This window comes from Trachypithecus francoisi, unplaced genomic scaffold, assembly GCF_009764315.1.
Source record: "Trachypithecus francoisi isolate TF-2019V2 unplaced genomic scaffold, Tfra_2.0 Lachesis_group17, whole genome shotgun sequence".
Lineage (NCBI taxonomy): Eukaryota > Metazoa > Chordata > Mammalia > Primates > Cercopithecidae > Trachypithecus > Trachypithecus francoisi.
The window spans coordinates 68722508-68748900 of NW_022681462.1; the positions used below are offsets into that span (position 1 = coordinate 68722508).

General features: G+C 38.7%; 1 protein-coding gene across 1 annotated transcript in view; it reads left to right on the forward strand.

Moving 5' to 3' along the window:
- The first annotated feature begins 14562 nt into the window (after positions 1-14562).
- The window catches only part of CDKL4 (cyclin dependent kinase like 4), a 63277-nt gene continuing 51446 nt past the window's right edge, over positions 14563-26393 (forward strand). The window contains exons 1-2 of the mRNA XM_033175940.1: positions 14563-14786; positions 18100-18221. Coding sequence (XP_033031831.1) covers positions 14619-14786; positions 18100-18221 — 290 coding nt within the window. The 5' untranslated portion in view covers positions 14563-14618. The remainder of the gene's footprint in view (positions 14787-18099; positions 18222-26393) is intronic.

Consider the following 26393-nt stretch of genomic DNA (forward strand, 5'->3'; position numbering starts at 1 on the left):
CCTATAGTCCCAGTTACTGAGAAGGGAGGCTGAGGTGAGAGAATCGCTTGAGCCCATGAATTTGAGGCTGCAATGAGCTATGATTGTGCCTCTGCACTTTAGCCTGGGCAACAGAGTGAGCCTCTGTTTCAAAAAAAAAAATACAACAGGTTGTGCCTAATTCTGCTTCGTGTAGTGAGATTTGTAAACCAGGTTGTTGATAGATGAGACATTTATCATATGCAGGAAGAAAGCAAGGTAGGAAAGTGTAGCCTAGAACAAGGCATATGCAAATACTGCATGTTCAAGGAATAGTGACATTGAATGAACCAGAGTTTCTAGAGCAGAGTAATAGGGCAGGAAGCTGCATAAAAAGATAGGCCTGGTTGTGCAGAGCCTCCTTATGAGAGAAGCAGCTAGGAATCAACAGTTTCAGAAACTGGAGAGCAAGTATCATGAAGATATAAATAGGTTGATGGATTTGTACATAAGGTGAGAGTTGTATACTTAATGAGAAATTTTTCTATAGCATGATAGATGGTGGAAATATAGGAATTGGGTAGATGTGAATTTTATGAGTCTATTTGACTTTAGTGGAAGTGTGTTTGGTCTTAAAAGAGGAAGGAGATAAAGGTTTTGAGGTTGATTTTGTTTGTTAAAGATAGGAGATTTGAGCATGTATCTAAGCAAATGAAAGACGTGGAAAAGAAGGGAAGGATGGAGATGCTAAACCCGGCCATGATCATGGGGAGCATTTTGCTGATGGTGAAACAAAGGACGTGTGTGCTTATTAACATACAGCATTTCTAAGTTAGTCCTGGGAACAAAATGGGGAAGCTCTGGCCAAAATTCTCTTTCCCAAGTAATACATTATCTCCACATAGCATTCATTACATGATTATTTGTTTTATTGACTTTCTTCCCTAATGGGTGTCAAACCTGTGTCTGATTCTAGGTCAGGCTCCAGATACTAGTACAATGCTAGGCGAATTAGGAAAATGGCCTCTGATCCGTAGCTGCTTTTCACGCAAAAACCTACAGAAGTCTGCTGAAAAGGTATTTGGATAATTAAGACCGAAAAGTAATGACTAATGACAGAGAATCTTGGAAACGGAAGGTCTCCGCCTAGGCAGGGAAACGAACTAATCAATATTCAACAGTTATGTGTGCTGCTTTTTAGTGCTCTCGATGCCTTGGGAAAGAAGGGGACATAGTGTAATCACAGTATTAAGGGGAAAGCGGTTGAAATGTTTCCTGAGAGCCCTCATGCATCTTTTGCTCCGTCCACACCCTGACGTTACAGGCTGGGCCCCGAGGTTATACCCACCCAGAGGAAGGATCAGAGCTGGGGCTACGGGCGCCAGAGGAATCCGCTCCGGAAGCCGCCCTGCCCAGCGCGCCCTAGCGTCCCGGTTGCCCGGGAGACGCCGCGGCGGTTCCGCTGGCTCCAAAGTCGCTGGGTCCGCGGCCGCCTACTCCGAGCGACCCGCGTAGGAACTGGTCCTGGGGCTGCTCGGCGCCGCTCGAGGCCGCGTCACCAAGCCCTGTAGCCAAAAGGTATAAAGCTTCAGTTTGAACGTCACAGAGAACTATGAAAAATAATTTCGCCAGGCATGGGTGGCTCATGCCGGTAATTGCGGCACTTTGGGAGGCCAAGATGGAAGGATCACTTGATCCTAGGAATTCAAGATCAGCCTAGGCAACATAATGACACCCCACATCTACGAAAAATGCAAACACTAGCTGGGCATGGTGGCATATGCCTATAGTCTCAGCTACTCAAGAGGCTGAGGCAGGATTGCTCAAGCCCAGCAGGTATGGGCTGCAGTGAGCCCTGATCATACCACTGCACTACAGCCTGAGTGACAGAGCGAGACCCTGTCTCAGTTTAAAAAAGGCAAAGAAAAATATCTTTTTTTTTTTTTTTTTTCTGAGACAGAGTTTCGCTCTTGTTGCCCAGGCTGGAGTACAATGGCACAATCTCAGCTCACCGCAACCTCCGCCTCCCAGGTTCAAGCGATTCTCCTGCCTCAGCCTCCCTAGTAGCTGGGATTACAGGCATGTGCCACCACGCCTGACTAATTTTGTATTTAGTAGAGACGGGGTTTCTCCATGTTGGTCAGGCTGGTCTGGAACTCCCCAGCTCAGGTGATCCACCCGCCTCTGGCTGCCAAAGGGCTGGGATTACAGGCATGAGCCACTGCGCCCAGCCAAGAAAAATATTTTCAACCAATTGAATCTATTTTCTGCCAATAGTTATATCACCGTTTAATCTTGATTTCTTGTCCAATTACCATATTAATAATCAAAATATACTTATTGCCATTGCTTTAAAAATAAGTCATTTTACATATTTACTAGAAAGGTTAGAAAATAAAATTATGGTAGGGCTACAACAGAGGTCCACTAAGTACCAGACAATAGGCTAACAGTAGAAGTCAATGTGATAATGTTTTTGAAAGGGTGAAAGGAAGTCATTAACACAGCACGCGAGCAGAGAAAGAGCCTGCCTTTGGGGACTGGGACAAGCTAAGCAGAAAGACATTTGACTTGAACTTGAAAAAGATGAAGATTTAAGGGTCAGACATTCCAGGGAGTGGTATCAACGGAGACTTAGAGACCTGAAATTGTTTGGGAAAGAATGAGAAGTGATGCTGGAAAGGTAAATTGGGACCATGGCGTACAGAACTGTAAATATCATACTACAGTTTGAACTTTATTCTGTGGCATTTGAAGCTGTAAGACATTTTCGAGAAAGGATATCTGATCTTGTTGATGTTTGAGAAAGATGTCTTTGGTGTAATGAAAGTAAATATAAAGAAGAAAAGTGAGATAAGACACTTTAAAATAGCTCTATTTTGATATAATAATTTCAAGCTAGCAATAAGAGTATAATGAATTCTCATATATCTGGACTCACTGTTTACGTTTTGCTCAATTTTTATGTTGTTTTATCGTTTTCTCTGTGTGTATATAACACATGCATATTAATTGTTCTGTACCATTTGAGAGTAAGTTGCAGACATCAGATCCCTTTACCCTTAAATACATCAGTGTATTCCTAAGAACTAGAACATTTTCTTGTATAATCACAGTACAAATTACCAAAACCAGGAAACTGATATCAAATCTGCAGTCAAAATTTAGATTTCGCCAATTATCTCAGTAGTGTCCTTTATGGTCATGTTGTTCCCCAGTCCAGAGTCCAGTTCAGGATCACACATTGCATTTTGTTTTCCCATCTCTTTCGTCTTAAATCCGGAGCACTTTTTACCTTCAGTGCTTTGGTCTTCTCTTTCATGACTTTGCCATTTTTTATTAAGAGTACAGGCCAATTAGTCATAGAATGCTATTCAGTTTGGCCATGTCTGTTGTTAACTCATAATTAGGTTTAGGTTTTGCATTTTTGCCAAGAATACCACAGAGGAGATGTGCCCTTCTCGCTTGCACATTTGTCTTTTCTAGAAATTTCCTGTAATGGAATTATAAAATATGTGGGATTTTGTGTCTGGCTTTTGTCACTTAGCAGTATGTTTTGGGGCATGTGGTTCTTTTTTTTTTTTTTTTTATGTTCATCTACATTATAACAAGTTCATTGCTTTCTGTTGCTGAATAGTATTTCATTGCATGGATAATCCACATTTTGTTTACACATTCATCAGTTGAACATTTGGATTGTTTTCCATTTAGGGGTCTTTTATGAATAATGGTGCTGTGAACATTTGCTTACATGTCATTGTTAGCTCTATTTTAAAATTTTTCCTGGATTGATACTGAGGAGTGAAATTGCTGTTTATTGTTAATGTTTAAGTTAAATTATGTTTAACTTTTTTTTTTTTTTTTTTGAGACGGAGTCTGTTGTCAGGCTGGAGTGCAAGTGGCACAGTCTCAGCTCACTGCAACCTCCACCTCCCAGGTTCAAGCGATTCTCCTGCCTCAGTCTCCCAAGTAGCTGGGATTACAAGTGTGCGCCACCATACCTGGCTACTTTTTGTATTTGTAGTAGAGATGGGGTTTCACCATGCTGTCCAGGAAGGTCTTGAATTCCTGAGCTCAAGTGATCCACCTGCCTCGGCCTCCCAAAGTGTTGGAATTACAGGTGTGAGCCACCATACCTGGCCCTATGTTTAACTTTTAAGACATTGTCAAACTGTCTTCCAGTGGGGCCACGCTGCTTTACATCCTCACCAGTGATGTGTGTGAGTTCCAGTTTCCATCTTGTCAATGCTTGATATTGTCAGTCTTTGGATTTTAGCCATTCTAATGTGTATGTAATGCTATCTTATTGCAGTTTTAATTAACACTTCCCTAATGGCTAACAGCATCCTTGCATGTGCTTAGTAGACATTTGTGTATCTTTGGTAAAATGTCTGTTTACATCTTTTGTCCATTTTTAAATTGGGTTGTTTAACCTCCTATTGAGTTGTAAGCATGCTCTATGTATTCTGGATACAAATATTTTAGATATATGATTTGCTAATATTTTTCTGTAGTCTGTGGCTCAGCTTTTCATTTTCTTAATGGGGAAATTTTTTGAGGAGCAAAAGATTTTATTTAATGTTGATGAATTCCATTTTATCCATTTTTTCTTTTATGAATCATGCTTATGGTGTCATATCTAAGAAATCTGCCTAACTGAAAATCACAAAGATTTCTGTCTTCTTTTTTTTTTTTTGTCTAGAAGTTATACAGTTTTAACTCTTACATTTTGGTCTGTGATCCATTTTGAGTGAATTTTGGTATATTGTGTGAGGTGTCTCTACTGTGTGTGTTTGTTGTTTGTTTTGCATATAGATATCCAATGGTCCTAGTATCATTTGTTGAAAAGACTATTCTTTCCTTGTCGAATTGCTGCAGCACCTTTGCCAAAAGTCAGTTGGGCCGGGCGCAGTGGCTCACGCACTTTTGGAGGCCGAGACAGGCAGATCACTTGAGGTCAGGAGTTGGAGATCAGCCTGGCCAACATGGTGAAACCCCATCTTTACTGAAAATACAAAAGTTAGCTGGATGTGGTGGCACACGCCTGTAATCCCAGCTACTCGGGAGGCTGAGGCAGGAGAATCGCTTGAACCCAGGAGACGGAGGTTGCTGTGAGCCAAGATTACACCACTGCGCTCCAGCCTGGGCGACAGACTGAAGCTCTGTCTTAAAAAATAAAATAAAATTTGGAAAGTCAATTGACTTTCTTTATTCTTATTCTAAGAATAAAAGGGTTTATTTCTTGACTCATAATTATGTTTCATTGATAAATGTCTTTATGCTGGTACCACAGTCTTGATTTACCATAACTTTATAGTAAAATTTGAAGTCAAATTTAAAATAAATATTTAATATAACTATTCCAAATTTGTTCTTTTTCTAAGTTGATTTGGCTGTTCTGGGTCCTATGCATTTCCTTTTAAATCTTAGGTTCAACTTCTACCCAAAAAAAGCCTGTTGGAATTTGTATAAGGAATTAATTTTTTTTTAATTTTGTTTATTTTGGTTTTTTAGACACAGGGTCTTGCTACATTGCCTAGGCTAGAATGCACGGCATAATCATAGCTCACTGTAGCCTCTAACTCCTGGGCTCAGGTGATCCTCCCACCTCAACCTCCCAAGCAGCTGAGACCACAGGCGAGGGCCACTACACCCTGGTTAATTATTATTATTATTATTTTAAGAGATAGGGTCTTACTATGTTGACCAGGCTGGTCTCAAACTTTTGGGCTCAAGCAATCCTTCTGCCTCAGTCTCCCAAAGAGCTGGGATTATAGGCATGCACCATCACTCCTGGCCAGGAATTAGTTTATAGATGAATTTATGAAAAACTGATGTCTTTTGAGTTTTCAAATCCGTGAACATGGCATTTTTCTCCTTTTATTTAGATCTTTAATTTCTTTCAATGGTGTTTTGTAATTTTCAGTATGCAGGTCTTATACTTCACTTGTTAAATTTATTCCTGAGTATTTTATTCATTTTTACATTAATGTGGATGGAATTGTTTTCTTTATTTTCAAATTGTTTGTTGCCATTATATAAAAAAAAATTTAATTTGCATATTGATCTTGTATCCTACTGCATTGCAAACTTGGTCATTATTTCTAGTAGACTTTTTATAGATTCATTAGGATTTTCTGTAGATAGTATCATGTCATTTCTGGATAATGACAGTTTTTATTTTCTTTTTTAAAAAATTGTTCATATATATTTAGCACTTCATTTAATAATTATTTATTTTATACAGACAGGGTTCTTGCTGTGTTACTCAGGCTGCTCTCAAAATCTTGCCCTCAAGCAATCCACCCACCTTGGCCTCCCAAACTATTGGGGTTAGAGGTGTGAGCCACTGTGCCTGGCCTTACTTTACATTTTCAATGTATATGCCTTTAATTTCTTTTTCTTACCATATTGCACTGACAAGAACTTTCAATACAATGATAAATAAAAACAGTGAAAGCAAACATCTTTTTTTCCAGTCTTAGGGGTAACACATTCAATCTTTCATCATTAAGCATGATGTAACTGTAAATTTTTCACAGATGCCCTTGAGGAAGTTCCCTTGTATTCATCATGAATGAGTGTTGGGTTTTGTCAAATTCCTTTTCTGTATGTACTGACGTGATCATATGATGTTTTTCTTTTATTCTATTAATATGGTATTTTACATTATTGATTTTCAGTATTAAACTCACTTTGCATTCCTGAGATAAGTCCCACAGAGTCATGGTATATAATCTTTTTTATGTTTCCAGATTTGGTTTGCTAATTATTTTATTAAGGATTCTTGTGTCTACATTCATGAGAATAAGCTGTGTTGTTGTGATTTCTTTGTCTGACTTTCTATCAGGGTGATATTGGCCACATCGAATGAGTTGAGACATGTTCCCTCCTCTTCTGTTTTTTCAAATAGTTTGTGAAGAATTGATATTAATTTTTCTTTGGTGATGTTTGGTAGTATTTACCTGTGGTGCTATCTCATCCTGGGCTTTTTCCTTGTGGGTAGATTTTTAATTGCTGATTGAATTTATTTACTTGTTATGGTTGTAATCAGATTTCTATTTCTTTTTGAGTTCATTTTGGCATTTTGTATCTTTCTAGGCACTTGTCCAACCAACTTGACTGATTTGGTTGCATAAACTTATTTGGAATATTGTCTTTTAATTTTTTTAAATTTATGTAGTATGGTCCTAATTTTGATAACTTTTCTTTCTTTTTTCTTGCCTACTCTAGCTAGAGCTTCACTTTTGTTGATCTTTTCAAAGACAGTTTTTGTTTATTGTTTTCTATTGTTTTTCTGATGAAGAGTCAGCCATTAAGCATATTGTTGTCCCCTTGTATATGAATAGTTCTCTCTTTTCAAGATGTTGTCTTTAGCTTTCAGTAGTTTGTCTATGATGTATCAAGGTATGGATTTCTTTGTGTTTATCCTATTTGGAATTCATTGAACTTTTAAGACCTGTATATTAATGTTTTCCATTAAATTTGGAAGGTTTTGGCCATTGTTTCATAAAATATTGTTTTCTGCCATTTCTTCTTACTCCTCTCTTTCTGGGATTCTCATTACATGTATGCTGATACTATTGATTTTGCCTCCATCGGTCTCTGAGGCTCTGCTCATCTTGTTTTTCTTCTTTCTTTCATTTTGACTATTTTTTATTGGTCTATTTTACTGATTCTTTCTTCTCTCATCTCAGATCTGCTGTTTGTCCCATCTACAGGATTTTTCATTTCTGTTATTTTTTTTACTCTAAAATTTCCATTTGGTTCTTTTTTTATTTTCATTTTTCAGATTGAAATTCCCTCTTCATTGAGTCATTATCATCATATTTTTCTTTAATTCTTTAAATTATAATTTGCTTTATTTGAACTTATTTTTAACAGCTGCTTTGAAGCCTTTGTCAGTTAAATCCAACATCTGAGTCTACTCAGGATCCATTTTTATTGACTTTATTTTTTCTGAGTATCAGTCACACTTTCCTTTTTCTTAGCATGTCTCCTAATTTTTTTTCTTTCTTCTTTCCTACTTCTGCCTAAAATCCAGTTTTATCTCCTAATTTTTTTTGTTGAAAACTTAACATTCTGGGTAATATTATGGCAATTCTGGTGTGTTTGTTGTTGTGGTTGTTGTTTTGATACAAGGTCTCACTCCGTCTACAAGCTGGAGTGCAGTGGCATGAGCATAGCTCTACTGTATTGTAACCTTGAACTCCCAGGCTCAAACCATCCTTCTGCCTCAGCTTCCTGAGTAGCTAGGACTACTGGCATATACCACCACGCCCAGATAGTTTTTAAAATCTTTTCGTGGAGACCGGGTCTCACTGTGTTGCCCAGTCTGGTCTTGAACTCGTGAGCTCAATCAATCCTCAGGCTTCAGCCTCCTAAGTAGATGAATGGCATTTTTTACTCCCACCTATTGCCTATTTGATTATCAATAAGCTTGTTCATCTTTCTTTACCTTTTCAATCTTTTAACATAATTTAGTTGCATTACTTTCTACTTTGTCAGAATTTATAATATTTATTTCTTATTCTTCCATTCTTGTTTCTACCTTTACTTTGGTCTTTAAATATATTAAATGCTCACTATACATCCTTTTACTGAAATTTTTCCAGTCAACTGTTGGTTGGATGAAGGCCTTTCACCAATACATTCAAGAGGACTATGGGTACAGTATTCCTTGAGTTCTTGCATGTTTTAAAATATCAGCTGGGTGTGGAGGCTCATGCCTATAATCCCAACATTTTTGGAGGCTAAGGTGGGAAGATCAATTTAGTCCAGGAGTTTGAGACCAGCCTGGGTAGCAAACCAAGACCCCATCTTTACAAAAATAAATAAATAAAATTAGCCAGGTGTGGTCCCAGCTACTTGGGAGGCTAAGGTGAGAGGATTGCTTGAGCTTGGGAAGTCAAGGCTGCAGTGAGTCATGATTGCACCACTGCACTTTAGACTGGGCAACAGAGCAAGACCCTGTCTCAGAAAAAAACAATAAAAACTTTTAAAAATGTTTAGGTATAGCTTTACACTTGAAGGACACAGCTTGACTGAATATAAAATCCTTGATTTTCATTTTCCCTTGAGTTTCGTTAAGATGCTGCTGCACTGTTACTTTGTAGTGTGCATTGCTCTTGATAAGTCTAATGTCATTCTAATTCTCTTACATTTATTTAATCTTTTTGTCTGGAGGCTCGGAAAGTGTTTTCTTTATATTTGATTGTTTTATTCAAATATGTCTTGGAGTTGGTTGTTCAGGGTCAGTTTTCCCAACTACCTAGTGGGTCTTTTCAATATATATAATTAGATTTTATTTTATTTCCAGAAAATTTTCTTGGATTATTATTTCAACTATTGATTCTGTTTCATTGTTTTGTCTTCTTCAGGGACTCCAGTTTTACATATGTTGGGACTGCTTTTCCTGTCTCCATTTCAACTTTCTGTCTAAACTTTTACCTTTTTTTCTTCCTTTTAATTCTCATAATTACTGTTCTGCCTTTCTTTAATGCCCCAATCAAATTTTCACATGAATCTATTGTCCTATCAGCATCTCATAATTTAGTCATTTCTGAGATGATTTTGTCTTTTTCTGATGATTCTTTTCTGAGTTCAATCAACTATCTTTTTATGTTTTTTAATCCAAATCTACACATCAGTAGCCAAAAGAAAAAAGTAAAAACATAGGCCAGGTGCAGTGGCTCACGCCCATAGTCCCAGCACTTTGGGAGGCCAAGGCAGGTGGATCACAAGGTCAGGAGATCAAGACCATCCTGGCTAGCACGGTGAAACCCCGCCTCTACTAAAAAATACAAAAATTAGCCAGGAGTGGTGGCACATGCCTGTAGTGCCAGCTACTCGGGAGGCGGAGGCAGGAGAATCACTTGAACCCAGAGGTGGAGGTTGCAGTGAGCTAAGATCGTACCACTGCACTCCAGCCTGGGCAACAGAGCGAGACTCTGTCTCGAAAAAAAAAAAGGAAAAAAGTAAAAATAAAATGTGTGTATATATATATATTCTTAAATAATTTTCGTCCACTTGTGATTTTACTGTTTGAATTTCTGCTTCAGAGTGGCTTTTTCATACCTCCAAATAGTGAGAGGATATTTAAATCAGTTTGGAGTGTTTGTGTTGGTTTTCTTTTGCTTCATGGTTAGATTTTGTGTGTGGTTTTTTTGTAAATGATTTTCATTAACTGAAAATTTTGGGTTCTCATTTCTTTTTTCTTCTAATAATAGCTTGTATAGGGATGGCTTTCCCCTGTTTCATTTCTCGGGCAGGGTTTGGCTGTTAGTAACTGACTATCATCCTAGGCCAAGAGAGTCTTTTCTGTCACCGTAGTAAAATGCAGTTTCTTTCACTGATGACACTTTTTCCCCATCTTAGTGATGATGGGAGGATTCGCATGTCCTTCAATTCAGAATTCTCTTTTGTCTTGCAAGATGCCAAATTTATCCCTCTTGCTTCTTTTTCCCTTCACTGTCCAGTCTCCATCAGGTGTCTTTCCCTTCCCTCTTGTCCTTTTATTCCCCAAAAATGATGTGACACTGACTAGTGCCACCTTGATACCCATGTACTTTTACACCCCTTCCTTGTAGTGAGTGCTCTGATCTACCAGGACACTCTTGGGGTATTTTTACACTTGTGATGTGTTTTCTCTTTGGGAAGGAGGTGATCTTAAGTCTTTCTTAGTCTTTCTTAGGCCCTTCTTTTACTCTTCTTTCTTACAGCTTTTTAGATCTCATCCGTCTCATATCGTTGCCTTCTGCCAAGGTTTATAGTGTGGGAGCTCAAGAGATAACCCCTCCAGAATTTAGGCTTTTCTTTTCTTTTCTTTTTTTTTTTTTTTTTTTTTGAGATGGAGTCTCACTCTGTCACTCAGGCTGGAGTGCAGTGGCACAATCTCAGCTCACTGCAACCTCCACCTCCTGGGTTAAAGCAATTCTCTTATCTCAGCCTTCGGAGTAGCTGGGACTACAGGCACGTGCCACCATGCCTGGCTAATTTTTTGTAATTTTAGTAGAGATGGAGTTTCATCATGTTAGCCAGGATGGTCTTGATCCCCTGACCTCGTGATCCGCCCGCCTCAGCCTCCCAAAGTACTGGGATTACAGGCGTGAGCCACCGCACCCGGCTAGGCTTTGCTTTTCTGCCTAAGTTTGTAGAGTCCTCTGTCTTCTTGTTATATTGAAGGCATTGGATTTATGTGGTTTTATTTGTCCTGGTTGATTTGTATTGCTTTGTGGAAGATATATGAAGAGATTAGGTTTAGGCAGCAGTCACTGGTCCTTGGCTACCTCAAAGCCCCCCACCATGTGTACCTTGACAAGCCATTTAGGCATAATGTGGAGCATGTTTGTGAACATTGAATATGGACAGAGGATAAGAAAGAAGAGAAGGGCCGGGCGCGGTGGCTCAAGCCTGTAATCCCAGCACTTTGGGAGGCCGAGACGGGCGGATCACGAGGTCAGGAGATCGAGACCATCCTGGCTAACACGGTGAAACCCCGTCTCTACTTAAAAAATACAAAAAACTAGCCGGGTGAGGTGGCGGGTGCCTGTAGTCCCAGCTACTCGGGAGGCTGAGGCAAGAGAATGGCATAAACCCGGGAGGCGGAGCTTGCAGTGAGCTGAGATCCGGCCACTGCACTCCAGCCTGGGCGGCAGAGCGAGACTCCGTCTCAAAAAAAAAAAAAAAGAAAGAAAGAAGAGAAGGCCTTTGGTTTAGATTGTTCCAATTTTTAGATGATTCTGTCCATTCATGTAGAGATGTTCATCAAGCAGTTGGATAGTTGGTCTGGATCTCAAATAAGAGAATAGGAATTACTGCCTCCAGAAACTCTGTTATAATCCTGGTAAGCTGGAATTAGAGCTGTAAATTCCAGAAAGGAATTTACAGAAATTGGTCTAATTCTAGCTTGCATACTCAGACTCATTTTCCATGAACATATAGTAGGGCTTTTGAAAACAGAAATATTGAGAGGTTATTAGGTGAGGTACTATTTTCTGGAGCTTTATTTTATTGTATTTAGAGTTTGGTTGATGTAATTACGAGATCTAAATATTAGTCTGAGGAATAGTCGTTACTGAATCTGTTGAGAAAAAAGAAAAAACAGAAATCAATAGATCAAATCAACTACCTAGAGGGAAATAAGAAAATAATGCATAAATTAAAACTTCATTATTAAGCTTTTTGTCATATTTATAGTTTCCCCCAATAACTGTAGTACTTATCAAGTAGGTTAAATTAACAAATCTATACAGTTTTATAACAACAACTTTATCGCATTTTATTTTAGAGACAGGGTCTCACTCTGTCACCCAGGAAGTAGTACAATGGTACAATCATAGCTCACTGTAACCTCAAACTCCTGGGCTCAAGTGACCTCCCACCTCAGCTTCCAAAAGTGTTGGGATTACAGGCATGAGCCAATGCTCCCGGCCAGATGCTAATAACTTTCTAAAGCAAATTCCCAGTTTCTCCTACTCTCTTTCCAGCCATCTATTACTATGCAAATGTATGCATGCTCACATCTAAATATCTTTAAAATAATAATACCTAAGTAAAAACACAGTATAACTAATAGGGTTTTCAGAACATAATCTGTGATGGATTTTCCATGTGTTACTTGAGTCTGTATGCTCGAATTTTCTTTCTTTAATAACAGAGAAAATCAAATTCATCCCCTCTTCCAAAAAAAAAGCAGCACTGTAAAAAATAGTATGTCAGTAGTCATTTTATCCAGGTAAACATTTTTCTCCATTGTATATTTTTATGGTGGCAAGTGGAAGTAGATGATTTCTTTCACCATTGAGATAATCTGTAGATGGAAAAAACAATATTATTAGAGAAGTTTTAAAAAATGTGTACTCATTTGAAACAAGAGAAATTGATAAGTAGTCAACTCTTTCACTTGACATTTTGTTAATACCAAGACCTGGATAAAGTGGTTCTTCGAATTATACATTCTTTTTGTTTATTTGTTTTTGTTTTTGAGACGGAGTCTTGCTGTGTCGCACAGGCTGGAGTGCAGTGGTGTGCTCTCAGCTCACTGCAACCTCCACCTCCCAGGTTCAAGTGATTCTCCTGCCTCAGCCTCCCAAGTAGCTGGGATTGGAGGCCGGTGCCACCACACCCGGGTAATTTTTTGGTATTTTTAGTAGAGACAGGGTTTCACCATGTTGGCTAGGCTGGTCTCGAACTCCTGACCTCAGGTGATCCACCTGCCTCGGCCTCCCAAAGTGCTGGGATTACAAGCGTGAAGCACCATGCCTGGCTGAATTATGCATCCTTTTGCACTTAACTGAGAGGCTGTGTAATGCAATGATTAAAATTGTGTTCTTTGAGATCTCACTGCCTGGGTTCTAATTCTGTATTACCTTCACTGTGTCTTTTCTCATCTGCATGGTTGGATAAAAATAACACCTACTTCATAGAATATTTGTGCAGAGTCTGTGTAATTTGCATAGAACAATGTTAAATGCTATTATTATTGTAATTGTTATTAGGTTATATTAATAAGATTCTGCTGGATAAAGTGGGGTGGGGTTTTTGAGACGAATTAGAATTTTTCTATTTTTAATTCTTAAACTGATTTATTTAAATATGTTGACCTTAGTCATCATTTAACATTTACTTCGGTCACCAAAGCATTCATTCAAGAATGGATGACACAAAACAGAAAAACCCAGTATTTCCATAGAAATCACTATAGATGTGAAAGAAGTCATGAAGAATGAATGCTTGTTGTGTGCTTATTATTTTCTTTTGGGGCTAAGAACTTAAGAATCTGTTCTTCCATGAAAATAAAAGTTAGGAGCAATAAATGCCCTGAAAGGATTTTGTTATTGTTTTGACTTTTTGAGACAGTTGTTGCCCAGGCTGGAGTGCAATTACTGAATCTGCCCAATTTCAGCTGGGTTCAAGGGCCTCCTGAGTAGCTGGGATTACAGGCATGCGCCACCACACCTGGCTAATTTTGTGTTTTTAGTAGAAATGGGATTTCTCCATGTTGGTCAGGCTGGTCTCAAACTCCCGACCTCAGGTGATCCGCCCACCTCGGCCTCCCAAAGTTTTGGGATTATAGGTGTGAGTCGCTGCGCCTGGCCTGTTTTTGTTTTTAAAGGCTGCTTTGTTCAATGGTCCACGCTCTTTCTTCTCTCCACCAGGTGGAAGTATAGCACTTTTTGTACCATATCTTCTTACACAACTCCTCCTAGTCATTATGTATGCACTTGGGTTAGAAGAGAAAAGATAAACAGCATATTCCAGAGTATGAAATGGTCCTTCAGCTGGATTTTACAGTATCATATTTCGGTTATTTGAGGATAATGAAAGCAATAGATGGGATAAGTTTCTTTTCCACAAATTCTTTTAATTCAACTGAGGTCAACATAGAACAAATTGTCAGAAATAGCATATGAAATCTTTTGATGGGTGGAAGAAATGCAGAGGACTATACTAAGAAAATAATATCCAAATATTTTTAAGTGGATTTCCAATTAATTGATGAAAATAAACCTTTGGCATCTGGGCAAATTGGTTGTATATAACCTGTGAGAACATTGTCTTTTATAGCTTGATTAAGGCAAGTCTACCTTATTTTCCAGGTGTAACATTGTACTGCAAGTCAATTGATAACAGTACTAATTTAAGTCACTTCGGCTGTAATGCGGAAGGATGAAAAATTAGCTAAGATTGGAGAAGGCTCTTATGGGGTTGTATTCAAATGCAGAAACAAAACCTCTGGACAAGTAGTAGCTATTAAAAAATTTGTGGACTCTGAAGATGATCCTGTTGTTAAGAAAATAGCACTGAGAGAAATACGTATGTTGAAGGTAAGTTAACTTTATATATATGTAAAATATCATGGTATTGAGTGAAATATGCATGCTAAAATTATAAAGAATTTTAAAGTTATTTTTCCCCATTGGACTTAAATTCCTTTGTATCAGCACCTTTGGGTAATAAGTTCATTATCACTTTGGACTTTGGCCACTCTGATTTTGTCTGATGTGTATGAATGCAGCTACAGATTGTTATATTGAAAAGAACTTTTATTCTTGTTAGTAAATATCCTAAGTCCACTCACCCCAGTGTTTACACTTGCCCCCAACCTCGGCCCTCCTCTGGATGTCCCTCCAAATACTTCCCCTACCAACCAGCAACTGAAAGAGCACCTCCTGGCACAGAGAGTCAGTCCCACAGGACCGCACCAATGCCCTGGTGGGCATTGACATTCATTGGTTCTTGCCTGCACTGCACCCAGGTTATTAGACATGCTGAATATCACCCCCAGTGACGTATACATTTTTTACATCAAGGTTTTTGTTATAATTGTTTTCACTCTGATAAGATTTGACATGTAAGATTCCTAAGTTCTCAATGTAAATTTTTTCTTACGCTAAAAGTCTTACACTTTTAGAACTGTAAGCGACCTTAGACATGCTTCTTATCCAACACCCGTGTTTTCCACAGAGGAAACGGAGATCTGGGGCAGCACTTCTCAAATGTTAATAATGCGTTGGAGTCCCCGGGGACCTAGTTGAAATGCAGATTCTGAGTTGGGAGGTCTGGGGTGGGCCCGAGATTCTGCATTTCTGAATGCGGAAGCTGCTGGTTTGTGGGCTACACATTACGTAACAAGACCCCGTGATTTCAAGGACATACAGGCAACCTTCATTTTTGACATGTCTATTTTTAGAAAATCCCCAGAAATTCAGTTTGTAAGGGGGGATAATAATTATAACTAATAATTATCATATTATCTCTCATTTTCAAATATTATTTCCCACAGATTTCCTCAACTAATACATACTAGGGTTTTGTTTGAAATACAACTTGATACATAGAGTCTTCAGGAACATATCCATCATGATTTTAAAAAAAGTTCACTATTACCTCTCAGCCAGCAGAGGGCGCGCTGGTCAGCTCGCCAGCTCTGGCACCCTCACTGAGCTAAGCTGCAGGGCGGGTCTGAACCGGGCAGTGTGGCTTTCTAATAAAAATAATGCTTTTACCTGTCAGCCTCTCCCTCCCAAGTCTTCAGATTAAGTTAATGCTCAGGTGGTACCTTCTGCATTACAAGTGCCCCAACTTGAGAATGAGGCTGTAAGGTAAAAAGTAGCCTGATTACGACTCAGCTTGGTCTCTGATGAAGGCCCTCAGGATGTCAGAATGTCCACCTTTCTGCTTTTAGTATGTTGTGTCCATGTATGCCCTGAACAGCTCTTCTTGTGATCAATCAACCTTACTTTCCTCACATAGTCCTGTTATTTAAATTGTGTTTGCCTCTCTCTCCTTACTACCTGTTTTTCTTTAGTCAAGTTACTGTTTTCCTGGGCTAGGTTAACTTCATTTGCAAAGGAGATATAAATTGCTGACCTACCCAAAGACAGGAGATTGGACCAGGTTTAACCTGGACATTGCATCAAGCTGTAGCATCTGTAAATCTTTTACTCCCCTAGTAGTGACCCTGCTTTGCTTCCATGCTGTGGTTTTACAGCAGCACAAAGCCACTGGCTTTTCAGATGACCTAGTCTCCTCCACTCTTTGCCTTTCTGCTGTTTTAGGTAGTGGAGCATATAGAAAACAAATTGGTTTGGTGCTTTGAGCTTTTCTTTTTTTTCCGTTAGAGAGATGGGGTCTCAGTATGTTGCTTAGGCTGATCTCGAACTCCTAGGCTCACGCAATCGTCCTGCCTCAGCCTGGGCATATTTTTAATGTATAATGGATTCTCTTTTCCGATGCTGTTGGCAGCAGGCACACAGTTTTAGGGTGACATTTGTTTTGGTCAAGCCATGCTTATGTTAATAGATACTGAGGTAGAGGCATGCATCGTAAGTCTCTGTACCTAAAACTTTCTACTGGGCCTGCTATTTGTTGAGCTTCTACTACATACAAAATGCTGTGTTCTCTCTATATATCTGGGTAAATGGTAGAGAGTGTGGAAAGTTGATTTGTCTACTACACTGGGAAAACAACAGGGAAGATGGGTTAGGAATAAGAGTGATCATGTATCCTAATTTGCCCAAGACAGTTCTGCTTTATAGTTTTTGTCCCAGTGTCCTGCCTGGTTCACATCTCCTTTCCAAAGTGTCCTGGTGTGGCCAGGCCCAGTGACTCACACCTGTAATCCCAGCACTTTGGAAAGCCGAGGCAGATGGATCACTTGAGGTCAGGAGTTTGAGACCAGCCTGTCCAACACGGTGAAACCCCATCTCTACTAAAAATACGAAAATTAGCCAGGCATGGTAGCACGCACCTGTAGTCCCAGCTACTGCGAAGGCTGAGGCATGAGCATCACTTGAACCCACGAGGCAGAGGTTGCAGTGAGCTGAGATGGCACCACTGCACTTCAGCCTGGGCGATAGAGCGAAGGAAAAAAAAAAAGTGTCCTGGTGTGTATGCTAAATTATGTGGTCACCCTAGTTACAGGCAAAGTGACCATATGTGCTGGTTTTCCTAGGATAGTCCTGGCTTCTACCCATTAGCCTAGTTTGGAGGATAAAATTTTATAATCACTGTAGTGATAGTCTATCCTACCTAATCAGCATTTTCCCTTAGGTTTACAATATTAAACAGAGGCTGTGTTGTAAAATGCTTCAGTTTGGGAATAGAATTTAACACACAAAATATCTGTGCATAAGAGAGAACAATAGAATCAAAGAACAATACTGAAAATATAATAAGTAAATTTAAAACACAGACTAATTGTGGGGACTTCTAGAAGAGACAGTTTATTCCAATCTGGTGGTTAAGAACTAGTATTACTGGGAGCCAACACTAGAATCCAGACTGGATTTAAATCCATAAAATCCATGGCAATATGTAAGCTGAGTGGGTATTGATGATTTTTATAGTCCTTACTCAATAATTTCATTTCCTCAATTTTCTACTCAGGTTATTTTATGACTTGAATATATAGAATTTCCATAAAATATATAAAGTGTTTTTTGTTTTAGTGCAGTATTTTAAGTTACATACTTCACTTGCTATCACCAGAGAGATTCAAGCAGTTTTGTTACCACTTATTATAGGTACATTGGATGAATCTTAAATTTCTTCCAACTTTAAGTTTCTTTAAGGGGTCTGGGGAGACGCTTTTACTAGTAACAGAGCACTTAACCTTGCATTTCAATTCTTTCACAGCAATTAAAACATCCAAATATTGTGAATCTCATCGAGGTGTTCCGGAGAAGAAGGAAAACGCATTTAGTTTTTGAATACTGTGATCATACACTTTTAAATGAGCTGGAAAGAAACCCAAATGGGTAAGTAATCTGGAAACTGAAATTCCGTACAGCCAGTTCTCAGTTTCATTTTCTGTGGAATTAACCATGGCAGATTTCAAATCCCAGCAACAACTCCCCTCTCTACCCAAATGCATCCGGCTACCCCATCCAGTCTCAGGATGTCTTCAAAAGGCAAACAATGATTTACCTATAGGAGTTATAATTAGGAAGAAAAACCTACTGCAGATATAAAATAAAAATGAATATGAGGCTGAATTGCATATTGGATTATCTCAATTCAAGGAATGAACCATGGTTTGATACTAGGAAACCTATTAATGTAATTCACTAACAAGTTAAAGGATAAAAAATACATATAATTGATAAATTTGAAAATTTGAAATGTCAATAAACTCAACATCCTTTCCTGATGATTTTTTTTTTAAATCCTTTGCATCTAGGGTTAAAAGAATAATTTCTTTTTTCTTTTCTTTTCTTTTTTTTTTTTTTGAGATGGACTCTCACTCTGTTGCCCAGACTAGAATGCAATGGCACAATCTCAGCTCACTGCAAACTCCACCTCCTGGGTTCAAGCAATTCTCTGCCTCAGCCTCCCAAGTAGCTAGGATTACAGGCGCCTGCCACCACACCCGGCTCATTTTTGTATTTTTACTAGAGATGGGGTTTCACTATCTTGGCCAGGCTGGTCTTGAACTCCTGACCTCATGATCCACCTGCCTCTGCTTCCCAAAGTGTTGGCACACACACCTCTCTTCAAATCAACTGCCAATTTTATACTCAATGGTAAAACTAAAAGAACTTTCATTAAAGTGAGGAAACAAGACAAGGATGTCAGTTGTCACCACTATAATGTAACATTGTTCTGAGAACTCTAGCCAATGGAATGTAATAAGAAAAGCAAATAAAACATAGCTTTTGGAAATGAAATAAAATTGTCATTATTTGCAAGATATTACTGATCTACAAACTCTAAGAGAACCACCTAAAGAGTTATTAAAACCAATAGAATTCAGTACAGTGACCCCTATAACACTGCAAATTCCACATGCAAAAACTAACAGCCTTTGTATCAAACAGCACTTCAGAAAATCTAACAGAGAATGGCTGGGTGCAGTGTCTCGTGCCTGTAATCCCAGCACTTTGGGAGGCCCAGGCAGGTGGATCACTTGAACTCATGAGTTTGAGACCAGCCTGGCCAACACAGTGAACCCCTGTCTCTACTAAAAATATAAAAATTACCTAGTTATGGTGGTGGGCGCCTGTAGTACCAGCTAGTTGGGAGGCTGAGGTATGAGGATTGCTTGAACCCAGGAGGCAGAGGTTGCAGTGAGCTGAGATCACACCGCTGCACTCCCGCCTGGATGACAGAGCGAGACTCTGTCTCAAAAAAAAAGAAAAAAAAAAAAACTAGTGGAGAAGGATCCCATTCAAATATTAACAACAACAAAAGTTTAGGAATAAAGATAAAGAGTTGTTCTGACTCTACATGAAGACAGCTACAAAACTGAGGTACATAAGGATTTTATTTAAATGAACATATGTTTCTAGATGGAAATATTCATGATTATAAAAATATTGCCTCTATAGTTTATTTATTAAACAAAATTCTAATCAGAATACCAAAAGGTTTTTTTTTGAAACTTGAAAAAGACTAAATTGAGAAAAAAGAGACTTTTAACTGTCAAATGTTAAATCACAGTAGTTTGAGAGACTCCCTTTGACAAAAAAGTACCATAAACAAAACTAAAAAAGAAATGAGATATTGGGTAAACTATTTGCCAGAATTAATAAATTTTATATCTACCTATGCAGATTTTACAAATAACATTTTTAAAAGGTTGACATCCAATTAATAAATATAGTCATTCAAAAAAAACTTTCATAAATGTAGACTGCACCCAGCCAGTGCTAAGGCTACAGCATTGAACAAAGCACACACAGAAAAGGAGCCTCACCTTACCTTCCAGTGAATGTGGAAAGCAAATCATTAAAAAAGAGAAGGAGGCTGAGTGCAGTGGCTCCTGCCTGTAATCCCAGCCCTTTGGGAGGCTGAGGCGGGTGGATCAGTTGAGCTCGGGAGTTCAAGACCAGCCTGGCCAACATGGCGAAACCCATCTCTACAAAAACTACAAAAATTAACATAGCCTCTCGTCCCAGCTAGTTGGGAGGCTGAGTTGGGAAGATCACTTGAGCTCAAGAAGTGGAGGCTGCACTGAGCGGAGATCACGCCACTGCATTCTAACCTGGGTAACAGAGTGAGACCCCATCTCACTGAAGACAGAAGTCTTCAAAAAACAAAAAGAGAGAGAGAGAAGGAAATGACCAGTACACCTAAGAAAACATGCTTATCCTTCCCTATTAATCAAGGAAATTCAAAACTTTTTAGCAAGGTACCATTTCTCATCTATTATATTTGGCAAAGATTTTTCAAAATTTATTATACTCGGTCTTATCAACCAGGGAATCAGACCTCCTCATTCATGGCTGGAGAGAGTGCCATTAGGAGGGCAATTTGGCAATACGTATGAAAAAAATTTAACTTTTCATCCTTTGATCAAGAGATTCCATTTAGAGAAATTTATAGTAAGGAAATAATCAGATCAGGGCAAAAAGTTATGCATATGAATGTTCAATACTTCATTATTTATAACAAAAATATTGGACTCCCCTAATTTTCCAATAGTAAAGAATTGATTACAGGCATTTTAGTATATCCACCCATACAACAGTACAATATGCAGCCAGTCCATTAGAGAGCATGCTTCAGAACAATAGTTCATGTTCTGAGGAAATGTTCCTGGGATGATATATGAAAAAATGAGATAACACACTAGAATGTTAAGTATAATTAAAAATTAGAGTTTTCTCAATATTCTGTAAATGCATATATATATTACTTTTAAAATAAAAATTAATATAAAGACAATTAAAATGGTATATTAATTCATAGATCAGTTTTATTCTGCACTAAATAGGATGTTTTATGTTGACTTAGAAGACTGATATGTTCAGCCAGTCTATAAATTAATTTATAAATTAACATACATTTTCATGAAGTTAAAAATTTATGCTTACTTCATGTATTGTTCAAGGCCCTGAGACTGTTATAAAACATTCAATGCATACGCCAGTTTGATTGAACTGAACATCTTTCTCTTCCCTACTTGTATCCTAAGCTTTCCTGTCTATAAACTTAGCTCATGTTCTTCTCATTTTAATCTAGAAGGTTCTAGCCTTTTTCACCTTCACTGTCTTTATCATAACCTTTATTTATTTATTTATTTTGAGACACAGTCTCACACTGTCGCCAGGCTGGAGTGCAGTGGGGCAATCTCGGCTCACTGCAGCCTCTACCTCCTGGGCACAAGCAGTCCTCCCACCCCAGCCTCCCAAATAGCTGAGACTACAGGGACCCGCTACCACACCCGGCTAATTTTTGTACTTTTAGTAGAGACAGGGTTTCGCCATGTTGGCCAGGCTGGTCTCGAACTCCTGACCTCAGGAGATCCACCTGCCTCAGCCTCCTAAAGGGCTGAGATTACAGGCGTGAGTCCTTGCACCTGGCCTATCATAATCTTTAAAATGTGAAATCCTAAATGTGTAACATCTCTAAGTTTCCTTCATCTGGATGGAATTGCTTCCTTCCTTTGAATCCCTATGGAATTTTATTTTCATCCCTGTTATGGTACTTGGTACTTACTACTGTGTTGTTTTTTTTTTTTTTTTTTTTAATTATACTTCAAGTTCTAGGGTACATGTGCATAACGTGCAGGTTTGTTACATATGTATACTTGTGCCATGTTGGTGTGCTGCACCCATCAACTCGTCAGCACCCATCAATTCATCATTTATATCATGTATAACTCCCCAATGCAATCCCTCCCTCCTCCCCCCTCCCCATGATAGGCCCCAGTGTGTGATGTTCCCCTTCCCAAGTCCAAGTGATCTCATTGTTCAGTTCCCACCTATGAGTGAGAACATGCGGTGTTTGGTTTTCTCTTCTTGTGATAGTTTGCAAGAATGATGGTTTCCAGCTGCATCCATGTCCCTACAAAGGACGCAAACTCATCCTTTTTTGTGGCTGCATAGTATTCCATGGTGTATATGTGCCACATTTTCTTAATCCAGTCTGTCACAGATGGACATTTGGGTTGATTCCAAGTGTTTGCTATTGTGAATAGTGCCGCAATAAACATACGTGTGCATGTGTCTTTGTAGTAGAATAATTTATAATCCTTTGGGTATATACCCAGTAGTGGGATGGCTGAGTCATATGGTACATCTAGTTCTAGATCCTTGAGGAATTGCCATACTGTTTTCCATAATGGTTGAACTAGTTTACAATCCCACAACAGTGTAAGTGTTCCTATTTCTCCACATCCTCTCCAGCACCTGTTGTTTCCTGATTTTTAATGATTGCCATTCTAACTGGTGTGAGATGGTATCTCATTGTGGTTTTGATTTGCATTCTCTGATGGCGAGTGATGATGAGCATTTCTTCATGTGTCTGTTGGCTGTATGAATGTCTTCTTTTGAGAAATGTCTGTTCATATCCTTTCCCCACTTTTTGATGGGGTTGTTTTTTTTTTTTGTATATTGTTTGAGTTCTTTGTAGATTCTGGATATTAGCCCTTTGTCAGATGAGTAGATTGCAAAAATTTTCTCCCATTCTGTAGGTTGCCTGTTCGCTCTGATGGTAGTTTCTTTTGCTGTGCAGAAGCTCTTTAGTTTAATTAGATCCCATTTGTCAATTTTGGCTTTTGCTGCCGTTGCTTTTGGTGTTTTAGACATGAAGTCCTTGCCCATGCCTATGTCGTGAATGGTACTACCTAGATTTTCTTCTAGGGTTTTTATGGTATTAGGTCTAACATTTAAGTCTCTAATCCATCTTGAATTAATCTTCGTATAAGGGGTAAGGAAAGGATCCAGTTTCAGCTTTCTACTTATGGCTAGCCAATTTTCCCAGCACCATTTATTAAATAGGGAATCCTTTCCCCATTTCTTGTTTTTGTCAGTTTTGTCAAAGATCAGATGGCTGTAGATGTGTGGTATTATTTCTGAGGACTCCGTTCTGTTCCATTGATCTATATCTCTGTTTTGGTACCAGTACCATGCTGTTTTGGTTACTGTAGCCTTGTAGTATAGTTTGAAGTCAGGTAGCGTGACGGCCCCAGCTTTGTCCTTTTGACTTAGGATTGTCTTGGCAATGCGGGCTCTTTTTTGGTTCCATATGAACTTTAAAGCAGTTTTTTCCAATTCTGTGAAGAAACTCATTGGTAGCTTGATGGGGATGGCATTGAATCTATAAATAACCTTGGGCACTATGGCCATTTTCACGATATTGATTCTTCCTATCCATGGGCATGGTATATTCTTCCATTTGTTTGTGTCCTCTTTTATTTCACTGAGCAGTGGTTTGTAGTTCTCCTTGAAGAGGTCCTTGACATCCCTTGTAAGTTGGATTCCTAGGTATTTTATTCTCTTTGAAGCAATTGTGAATGGAAGTTCATTCATGATTTGGTTCTCTGTTTGTCTGTTACTGGTGTATAAGAATGCTTGTGATTTTTGCACATTAATTTTGTATCCTGAGACTTTGCTGAAGTTGCTTATCAGCTTAAGGAGATTCTGGGCTGAGACAATGGGGTTTTCTAATATACAATCATGTCATCTGCAAACAGGGACAATTTGACTTCTTCTTTTCCTAACTGAATACCCTTGATTTCTTTCTCTTGCCTGATTGCCCTAGCCAGAACTTCCAACACTATGTTGAATAGGAGTGGTGAGAGAGGGCATCCCTGTCTTGTGCCAGTTTTCAAAGGGATTTTTCCAGTTTTTGCCCATTCAGTATGATATTAGCTGTGGGTTTGTCATAATAGCTCTTATTATTTTGAGGTACATTCCATCAATACCGAATTTATTGAGCGTTTTTAGCATGACAGCTGTTGAATTTTGTCAAAAGCCTTTTCTGCATCTATTGAGATAATCATGTGGTTCTTGTCTTTGGTTCTGTTTATATGCTGGATTACGTTTATTGATTTGCGAATGTTGAACCAGCCTTGCATCCCAGGGATGAAGCCCACTTGATCATGGTGGATAAGCTTTTTGATGTGCTGCTGAATCCGGTTTGCCAGTATTTTATTGAGGATTTTTGCTTCGATGTTCATCAGGGATATTGGCCTAAAATTCTCTTTTTTTGTTGTGTCTCTGCCAGGCTTTGGTATCAGGATGATGTTGGCCTCATAAAATGGGTTAGGGAGGATTCCCTCTTTTTCTATTGATTGGAATAGTTTCAGAAGGAATGGTACCAGCTCCTCCTTGTACCTCTGGTAGAATTCAGCTGTGAATCCATCTGGTCCTGGACTTTTTTTGGTGGGTAGGCTATTGATTGTTGCCTCAATTTCAGAGCCTGCTATTGGTCTATTCAGGGATTCAACTTCTTCCTGGTTTAGTCTTGGGAGAGTGTAAGTGTCCAGGAAATTATCCATTTCTTCTAGATTTTCTAGCTGATTTGCGTAGAGGTGTTTATAGTATTCTCTGATGGTAGTTTGTATTTCTGTGGGGTCAATGATGATATCCCCTTTATCATTTTTTATTGCGTCTATTTGATTCCTCTCTCTTTTCTTCTTTATTAGTCTTGCTAGCAGTCTGTCAATTTTGTTGATCTTTTCAAAAAACCAACTCCTGGATTCATTGATTTTTTGGAGGGTTTTTTGTGTCTCTATCTCCTTCAGTTCTGCTCTGATCTTAGTCATTTCTTGCCTTCTGCTAGCTTTTGAATGTGTTTGCTCTTGCCTCTCTAGTTCTTTTAATTGTGATGTTAGAGTGTCAATTTTAGGTCTTTCCTGCTTTCTCTTGTGGGCATTTAGTGCTATAAATTTCCCTCTACACACTGCTTTAAATGTGTCCCAGAGATTCTGGTATGTTGTATCTTGTTCTCATTGATTTCAAAGAACATCTTTATTTCTGCTTTCATTTCGTTATGTACCCAGTAGTCATTCAGGAGCAGGTTGTTCAGTTTCCATGTAGTTGAGCGGTTTTGATTGAGTTTCTTAGTCCTGAGTTCTAGTTTGATTGCACTGTGGTCTGAGAGACAGTTTGTTATAATTTCTGTTCTTATACATTTGCTGAGGAGTGCTTTACTTCCAATTATGTGGTCAATTTGGGAATAAGTGCAATGTGGTGCTGAGAAGAATGTATATTCTGTTGATTTGGGGTGGAGAGTTCTATAGATGTCTATTAGGTCCACTTGGTGCAAAGTTGAGTTCAATTCCTGGATATCCTTGTTAACTTTCTGTCTCGTTGATCTGTCTAATGTTGACAGTGGAGTGTTGAAGTCTCCCATTATTATTGTATGGGAGTCTAAGTCTCTTTGTAAGTCTCTAAGGACTTGCTTTATGAATCTGGGTGCTCCTGTATTGGGTGCATATATATTTAGGATAGTTAGCTCTTCCTGTTGAATTGATCCCTTTACCATTATGTAATGGCCTTCTTTGTCTCTTTTGATCTTTGATGGTTTAAAGTCTGTTTTATCAGAGACTAGGATTGCAACCCCTGCTTTTTTTTGTTCTCCATTTTCTTGGTAGATCTTCCTCCATCCCTTTATTTTGAGCCTATGTATGTCTCTGCATGTGAGATGGGTCTCCTGAATACAGCAGACTGATGGGTCTTGACTCTTTATCCAGTTTGCCAGTCTGTGTCTTTTAATTGGAGCATTTAGTCCATTAACATTTAAGGTTAATATTGTTATGTGTGAACTTGATCCTGCCATTATGATATTAACTGGTTATTTTGCTCGTTAGTTGATGCAGTTTCTTCCTAGCCTCGATGGCCTTTACATTTTGGCATGTTTTTGCAATGGCTGATACCGGTTGTTCCTTTCCATGTTTAGGGCTTCCTTCAGGGTCTCTTGTAAGGCAGGCCTGGTGGTGACAAAAATCTCTAAGCATTTGCTTATCTGTAAAGGATTTTATTTCTCTTTCACTTATGAAACTTAGTTTGGCTGGATATGAAATTCTGGTTTTAAAATTCTTTTCTTTAAGAATGTTGAATATTGGCCCCCAATCTCTTCTGGCTTGTAGAGTTTCTGCCGAGAGATCTGCTGTTAGTCTGATGGGCTTCCCTTTGTGGGTAACCCGACCTTTCTCTCTGGCTGCCCTTAAGATTTTTTCCTTCATTTCAACTTTGGTGAAT